The 8,818-nt window shown below is 51.8% G+C and overlaps 1 protein-coding gene across 2 annotated transcripts in view; it reads right to left on the bottom strand.

Annotated features, from left to right (window-relative positions):
• COL26A1 (collagen type XXVI alpha 1 chain) overlaps positions 1-6,367 on the bottom strand; it is a 553,406-nt gene extending 547,039 nt beyond the window's left edge. The window contains exon 1 of one of the 2 annotated variants that reach the window (XM_032756112.2): positions 6,069-6,367. In XM_032756112.2, coding sequence (XP_032612003.1) covers positions 6,069-6,226 — 158 coding nt within the window. In that variant the 5' untranslated portion in view covers positions 6,227-6,367. The remainder of the gene's footprint in view (positions 1-6,068) is intronic. The other variant, XM_032756113.2, reaches the window with a different exon arrangement.
• Between the last annotated feature and the right edge of the window lie 2,451 nt (positions 6,368-8,818).

The following is an 8,818-nucleotide window of genomic DNA, read 5'->3' as shown; positions in this document are numbered from 1 at the left end:
GGGTTTCACCATGTTGGCCAGGCTGGTCTCGAACTCCTGACCTCAAGTGATCTACCCACCTTGGCCTCCCAAAGTGCTGGGATGACAGGCGTGAGTCATCATGCCCCGCCTGTCTTTGCTTTTTGATAGAGCCATCTCCACAACACGTTATGATGGAAAAAGGCCAAGTGCAAGACAGAGTAACTAGCACATTACCTCTGTGTAAGAAAAGGAGGAGGATACAGACACAAACACACACACATACTCATACACACACTCTCACACTGACACACACACATACACACACAAATTGCTTACATTTACAAAAAGAATTGTTTCTTTTTGGAAAGAGAATCCAAAAACTCACTCAAAATCTGGCTACCTACAAATAGTAAATAAGGGGGAAATTATGTGTATAAGTATTCTAGCAATTGCGAATTTTAAAAAGGGTCAAAATTATAGTACCACTTTGAAGTAGGAGGCGGGACTTGACTCTGGAGTTTGGGCTTGACACCAGACCAAATTGAGGACTAGCTAAAATGGGTTAGGACGAAGCACATCCCCATAAGACTCGCTCACCAGGGCACCATGTCAGTTACCATTTGCCAGGGCAACACCCGGAAGTTACCACCCCTTTCCTTGGCAACAACCCAACAACCTAGAAGTTACCACCTTCATCCTAGAAATTCCTGCATAAACTGCCCCTTAATTTGCATATAGTTAAAAGTGAGTATAAATAGTGCCAAACTGCCTCTGAGCTGCTAGTCTGGGCACACTGCCTATGGGGTATCCCTGCTCTGCAAGGAGCAGGACCTCTGCTGCGGCTGTGCACTGCCGCGTCAATAAAAGTTGCTGTCTGACACCACCCACTCACCCTTGAATTCTTTCCTGGGTGAAGCCAAGAACCCTCCCAGCTAACCCCAATCTGGGGGCCTGCCTGCGCTGCATCCACTTTGCGATCCTTAATGAAATAATGACATAAGCAATGATCACCAACACCTCAAGCATCACAAGAGAAAAAGAGAGACGACCAGATGTTGTGATTTCCAATGGAAAAACACTACAGCACCCAAGAGGTAATTCTGCCAAAATAATGATGATCATAATAAGGAGAAAACGAAAGAGGAAGAACTAGATCCAACCAAGCTCTTGATCCAATTTCCCATTATCTGGAAATAAAGAGGACAGATGAACATGTTCACAGGCACCATGAGCATATAACCAACAAAATCCTGAAAAAGGAACACTCTAGAAGGCCGAGTTTCTTCAACAAATAAATTGCAACAAAAAGAAGGGAGACAGTGGAGGAGACTTGTAGACAGTGGTGTTCTGCTGCATATTTAACACCCAGCTTTCCAGAATAAAGCCATGTCCTTTGTTAGTCAGTTCAAGGTTGCCATAACAGAATACCACAGACTGAATGCCTTAAGTAGCAGACATTTATTTCTCATAGCCCTGGAGGCTGGGAAGTCCAAGATCAAGGTGCTGGCAGATTCAGGTCCTGGTGAGAGTTCTCTTTCTGGTTTGCAGACAGCCACCTTCTTGCTGTGCTGTGTCCTCACATGGCAAAGAGAGAGAGCTCTGATTTCTCTTCCTCTTCTCTTCTTTTTTTTTTTTTTTTTTCTTTTTTGAGACAGAGTCTCACTCTGTTGCCCAGGCTGGATTGCAGTGGCACGATCTCAGCTCATTGTACCCTCCGCCTCCTGGGCTTAAGCGATTCTAGCGCCTCAGCCTCCCAAGTAGCTGAGACTACAGGTGTGCACCACCACGCCCAGCTAATTTTTGTATTTTTAGTAGAGACGGGTTTTCACCATGTTGGCCAGACTAGTCTCAAACTCCTGACCTCAGGTGATCCACCCACCTGGGCCTCCCAAAGTGATTACAGGCATGAGCCACCGCACCCGGCCTCTCTTCCTGTTCTTATAACATCACTAATCGAATCATGGGGCACAGCCCTCACAACTTCATCTAAATCTAGTTACCTCCAAAGGTCCCCCCCTCCAAATACCACCACATTGGAGGCTAGGGCTTCAATATATGAATTTGGTGGGACACACACATCAGTCCAGAGCATCTCCTGATATAATATGGTAGACTAGACCACCTATGAAGAATTTCTGTCTCTCCCAACACGCCCAAATAGAGACCATAAATCTAATCAAATCTTCCAACCTAACTTCCAAAATAAAAGAGATACAGGGGGCAGAGGATCCAATTAATTACACCATTGGGAAGCAATTAGCCAAAACTAGTACGTGGACATTGCAGATCAAATTAATTACACCACTGGGAAGGAAGTAGCTAAATCTAGTACATGGACATAGCAGAGAACAACTGGTCTTCAACAAGTCAACAGCGTGGAGGAAAAAGTACTCTTTCAAAGGGGGAAGACTTTCCTACACTAAAAGGGACAGAAGAGACAGAATAACCAATAAGCAGACTTATTTAGATCCAGATTTGAACAAACTAACAATTAAAAACTGCTTTTTGGCCAGGCACAGTGGCTCACACCTGTAATTCCAACACTTCGGGAGGCCAAAGCTGAAGAATTACTTGAAGCCAGGAGTTCAAGACCACCCTGGGCAACATAGCAGGACCCCATCTCTATGAAAAATTTAAAAATTAGCCAGCCATGGTGGCCCATGCCTATGGTCCCAACTACTTAGGAGGCTGAGGTGGGAGGATTGCTTGAACCCAGGGGGTCGAGGCTGCAGTGAGCTATAATTGCGCCATTGCGCTCCTGCCTGGGTGACAGAGTAAGACCCTGTCTTTAAAAAAAAAAAAAAAAAAAAAGTCAGACATTAACAAGGAGCAGTAACAATGAAATTAAAGCACTCTTTGTCAAGAAATAGCCCTGTCATCATTGCCCGTCAACTGAGACCAAGCCCTGGTAAACACACTACTAAAGCACTGGACTGCAAGGACCACTGTGCCAACTGCTGTCCCCAAGCCTTCAGCTTCTGGACATCTTGGATCTCAAGGACAAGGGACACTTGTGACAGATAGCTCATGAGACACAGAAACATGTGACGCCCAAACCAGCTCCAGCCTATAACTCAACCAGGCAACAACCAGGTGCCTGCAATGCCCACGCTGGGCTTTCTGGGCAAAGAGACTCAGTCACACTCTGGAATATCAACGTGCCCCAAGCCTCCCCAACACCTCCTGGTATCCTTTTCAGGAATCCATTTCCCACAGATTCATCCACATCCTCCCTAAACCTAATTATATCCTCTCCCCGTTCTTATCCTGGTGGAAATAGTTCTAGAAGATTCCACACTTGTTTGAGCCTCTTTTTGTTTGTGCTAAAATGATCCCTTCCAAGTTTCTGCAGAGGTCCCCAAGTTCCAGCCCACCAAATGCCAGAACGAGGACCCCATTTGCTCCCACTCTTCATGGACCTCACCTCTTGCTTTTTTGCAGGCGAATTTCAGGCTGCAAACACCTTTTTTTTTTCCTTCCCACACCTTTTAATTACAAAAGTATTACATGAATATACGCTCCTTGCAAAACATGCATTCAATCCCGGTACTGGCCAGTAGGTTCTCTTAGGGCCCCAGCATGGTGGCTCATGCCTGTAATCCCAGCACTTTGGGAGGCTGAGGCAGGCAGATCATTTGAGGCCAAGAGTTTGAGACCAGCCTGGCCAACATTACAACATTTTTTATTGGACAACAATACAAAAATTAGCCAGGAGCGGCGGTGGGCGCCTGTAATCCCAGCTACTTGGGAAGCTGAGGCAGGAGAATCACTTGAACCCGGGAGGCAGAGGTTGCAGTGAGCCAAGATCGCACCATTGCACTCCAGCCTGGGAGACAGAGCGAGACTCTGTCTCAAAAAAAACACAGAAACCAGAAAAACATTCAGACAAGCCACAAGCAGACAGAGGGAAAATGGGACAGTCCCCTGGCCCAGCCCTAGACTTCTTCATAACAGTAACTGCTGAAACGGTTCCCTAGAAACTTTTTTCAGGCATTTATCTACCTAGACGTAGATCTGATTTTCCTTTTCATAAATGAAATCATGCTGTATATATTATTCTGCAATTTGAAAAGCTTGTTTTTTAGACAATCCTCATATGGAACTGTGCAGAGGCCACACTAGCGTGGGTGTTTGGAGAATACTCCTCATAGAAGCCCCGGGTAAGTATTTCCAAACAAAACGAGAGAAATAGGATTGCATACAAACTTTTCCAGAGGCACTTTTATGCTTTTCTGGGTCCCGCCCTATTCAGCCATGAGTGTATATTTCTTCCCAGCATGAAACATCCCTGTCTCCTTTTTATTAAGGAATTAGCCAGAAATCATCTTGGAGTCCTCTGATTTGGTAAATATCAAGGAGAAAAAAAGAACTGGGAGCTGTCTTTTAGCTTTGATAAGCAGAGCAGTATGCTAGAGAACACCAGATCTGGGCCGGGCACGATGGCTCACGCCTGTAATCCCAGCAGTTTGGGAGGCCGAGGCAGGAGGATCTCTTGACGCCAGAAGTTAGAGACCAGCATGTGTAACATAGTGAGATCCCCCTCTACAAAAAATCAAAAAATTAGCCAGTCATGTCATGATGGTGCACACCTGTGATCTCAGCTACACAGGGGGCCAAGGTCAGAGGATCACTTGAGCCTGGGAGATCAGGTCTGCAGTGAGCTATGATCACACCACTGCACTCCAGCCTAGGGAACAAGCAAGACCCTATCTAAAAAAAAAAAAAAAAAAAAAAAAAGGCACAAGAGGTCGGTCAGTCCTGAGCGGCTACTGGGCCCAGTAAATCCTGAGCCTCTGTTTCTTCAGCTAAAAGAAAGATACTACTCTAATGTTTTAACCCTAGGGTTGTTAAGGATCAAAAGAAATGGAGATTGGGAGACCAAGGCGGGAGGATCGCTTGAGCCCAGGAGTTTGCGTAAAGCCTGGACAACAGAGTTGAGATTCTGTCTCTGCAAAAAATACATTAAAATGTAAAACAGAGATGGAGGGAACAGACACAGGTAGTGCATTCCAGAGCGCTGTCATAGCTGTGTGGGTTGTAGTTATCACTAAATGAGGAAAAGCTAAATTCAAGCGAGTTATGCAAACGAGGCGTTTGGCAACTTTTACTTGCATGCTTACGGTTTTCTGGGGAAATTCAAATGCGGGCTCCGGAGCCGCAGCCCTGAGCGTCCCCGGGGTGGCCATGGCGCCACCTGCCGGCCGAGAGGGAAGAGACCGTTGCGGGTCCCGGCGCCCGGGCCCGGTGACCCTGCTCCCTGTCCAACCCCGCCACAGAGCCACCCGATCCCAGTCGGTTCCACGTCCCGGGGTGGCTGGGGAGTCGCAGCCGAAGATCTTCCGCGGCCTCAGCCCCAAAGACTGGGCCGGAATGACCCCTCCGGTGTCCTGGGGCCGCTGATAGGAGAGGGGTTCCCGGGACGCAAGGCCTTGGCCACCCGGGAACTTGCTCCGCGACACAAAGCCGCAGCCGCGCAGGTGAGCGGCGGAGCCACGTGAGCGGCCGAACGCCCCGGGCAGAGCCCCAGCCCCGGCCGCAGAGGTCGGAGCCACCTCCACTCGGAGCCCGGAACGAGGGGGCGAAGGTTAGGGAAGCGAAGAAAGGAAGGGACAGGGTGGGCGCGGCCAGAGACCACCGCAGCCCCGGACCCGGACGCGGACCCGAACCTTCAGCCCCCGCGGCCCCGCGGCCCCAACCCCCAGCCCCCTCCGTCGCTCGTTCCAGCTGCCCCCTGTCTGCAGCACCCAGCCCCCGCCGCCCCACGCCCCTAGCCCCCAATCGCCCTGCACCCCAGGCCCTTCAGTCTCTCCCCCCATGACCCCAACCCCCAGCCCCCGCCGTTTCGTCCCAGCTGTCCCGTGTCCCCAGCCCCTGGCATCCGCCACCCCGCGCCCCCAGGCCCGAATCGCCCCGCACCCCAACCCCCTCCAGCTCTCGTTCCAGCTGCCCGGTGTCTGCAGTCCCCAGTCCCCGCTGCCCAGTGCCCCTAAGTCCCGGATCGCCCCGATCTCCAGCCCCCGAGTCTCGCTCCAGCCACCCAGTGCCCAGGGCCCCCGCCGTCCGCGCCCTCCCCCCGCCCCCAGGCCCCGCCGCCCCGAGCTGCTCACCGGCGGCTCGCGTAGCCGCTGCCAGGGGAGCCGGCGCCGGGCTCAGGGTAGCCGTGCTGCTGCAGGGCTGCGGCCGAGAAGGGGTAGAGGAAGCCGGTGGCCAGCGCCGACCCACAGAGGCAGCAACAAGCCCAGGGCAGGAGCAGGGCCAGCTTCATCTTGCGCGGCAGCCCGCGGGGACCCGGAGTCCCGGGCACGAGGAACGGCAGGAGCGCACCGGCGCCCGGACCGAACCCGCGGCCCCGGCCGGGAGCAGAGCGGGAGGAGCCGGGCGAGCGATCGGAGCCCGGGTGCGAGCTGGAAGTGTGTGGGGGGCGCCCACGCCTCTCTGGGGCCGCCTTTTCAAATTCGGCGAGGTGGGCTCTAAGCCGTCAAAGGGGGCGTGGGGCTTTCTTGTTAACCCTCGGCGGTCCGGGGCCGAGGAGGCGGCAGTGGCGGCAGAGCTAGGGTGCGAGCTCCGCTGGGGGTCCCTGGAGCCTAGCACCCCGAAAGCCAGACCTCGCGCCCGGGCCCCCGCTACACACTTTAGAACCTTTGAAACCAAACCTTCTTTGGGTCCGCAAACGCTTTCGGAGCGCCCATTCTGTGTCTGCCAATTTCACCTGGACGATGTTGGTGAATACTCGCCACACTGCCCTCGGTGGTCCCATTCAGAAGTGGAAACCGAGGCTGGAGAAAGTTAAGCCAGACAAATGCGCGTCTTCCGCTCCTTGTGCAGGGCTCTTTGGATCAAAGCACTGCGTTCCCGTGAGAAACTGGCCAGAGCTTCCCAGGAATCTTCTCCTTTCCCTTTCACCTCCAGCCCCCACCTGCCCCGCTGTCTCTTCCAGGTAAGAAGCTTTGGGAGGGGCGGAAGGGTCAGTTGGGGTGAGAAGTTGTAGCTAGATTGGGAGGCCGAGGTGGGCGGATCACCTGGGGTCAGGAGTTCGAGACCAGCCTGGCCAACATGGTGAAAACTCGTCTCTACTAAAAATACAAAAATTAGCCTAGTGTGGTGGCAGGTGCCTGTAATCTCAACTACAGGCTGGGCTGAGGCAGGCGAATCACTTGAACCCAGGAGGCGGAGGCTGCAGTGAGCCAAGATCAGGCCACTGGCCTCCAGCCTGGATGACAAAGTGAGGCTCCGTCTCAAAAAAAGAAAAAAGTTGTAGCTAGAATCACAGATTCATGAGACATCCTATCCAGAAAAGGGCTTCAGGAAGATGTAAGACAATCCCACCTTTTATAAACAGAAAAGCAGAGTCCCAGATCCCAAGGCCAGCCTGGACCCAAGTTTTGGTCTTTTCTATGTTGCAGGATTCCCAGAGGGCTTGGACCCTGCTCCAGGCACAGGTGGGACCAGAAATCCAGCCCGTACTCTACTTGCTCGGGTTGGGAGCATCTTTCTTTCTTTCTTTCTTTTTTTTTTTTTTGAGATGGAGTCTCGCTCTATGACCCAGACTGGAGTGCAATGGCGCGATCTCGGCTCACTACAACCTCTGCCTCCCAAGTTCAAGTGATTCTACTGCCTCAGCCTCCCGAGTAGCTGGGATTACAGGTAAACAATACCATTCTGGGCTAATTTTTGTATTTTTAGTAGAGACGGGGTTTCGCCATGTTGGCCAGGCTGGTTTCGAACTCCTGACCTCAGGTGATTCGCCCACCTCGGCCTCCCAAAGTGCTGGGATTACAGGAGTGAGCCACCTAGCCCGGCCTGGGAGCTTTTTTCCTAATTCTCCCAAAAGCATCCTAAGGGTGCAGATGCCCTGAGGCTTGCTCTGCCCCTGTGACCAATTGAGAACTTCTGTCTGTAAAATGCCTACAGGATGGAGAAAAACCATCAAATATGGAAGTGCTTGCTGGACTGCAGCACATTTTGCAAAAGGATTGTAGAGGCCGGTGGCGATGGCTCACTTCAGTAATCCTAATGCTTTGGAAGCCAGGCACAGTGGCTCACGCCTGTAATCCCAACACTTTGGGAGGTTGAGGCGGGCAGATTACTTGAGGTCAGGAGTTCAAGACCAGCCTGGCTAACATGGTGAAACCCTGTCTCTACTAAAAAAAAATAGAAAAAATTAGCTGGGCGTAGTGGCATGCGCTTGTAATCCCAGCTACGCAGGAGGCTGAGGCAGGGGAATCGCTTGAACCTGGGGTTGCAGTGAGCTGAGATCATGCCACTGCACTCCAGCCTGGGGGACACAGCAAGACTCTGTCTCAAAAATCAAAACAACACAAAAAAGACCTAATGCTTTGGAAGGCTGAGGCGGGAGGATTGCTTAAAGCCAGGAGTTTGAGGCCAGCTTGGACAACACAGTGAGACCCCCATCTCTACAAAAAAAAAAAAAAAAAAAGTGTGGAGGTGTGTGCCTGTAGTCCCAGCTACTCGGGAGACTGAGGCAGGAGGATTGCTTGAGCCTAAGGGTTCAAGGCTGCAGTGAGCCATGAGGGTGCCATGACACTTCAGCCTGGGTTACATAGTGAGCCTGTCCTACTCCCCTCAAAGAAGGATTGTAGGATTGTTGTTAGAAGACAGGAAGATGGTTGACCACGGTGGCTCACGCCTGTAATCCCAGCACTTTGGGAGGCCGAGGTGGGTGGATTACCTTAGGTCAGGAGTTCGAGACCAGCCTGCCCAACATGGTGAAACCCCGTCTCTACTAAAAATACAAAAATTGGCTGGGCTTGGTGGCAGGCACCTGTAATTCCCAGCTACTCAGGAGGCTGAGGCAGGAGAGTCACTTGGACCTGGAAGGCGGAGGTTGCATTGAGCC

The sequence above is a fragment of the Hylobates moloch genome, unplaced genomic scaffold (assembly GCF_009828535.3).
Source record: "Hylobates moloch isolate HMO894 unplaced genomic scaffold, HMol_V3 SCAFFOLD_1, whole genome shotgun sequence".
NCBI classification, from domain to species: Eukaryota; Metazoa; Chordata; class Mammalia; order Primates; family Hylobatidae; genus Hylobates; species Hylobates moloch.
The sequence above is the reverse complement of the archived record's forward strand: the minus strand, read 5'-3'. Positions and strand labels throughout refer to the sequence as shown.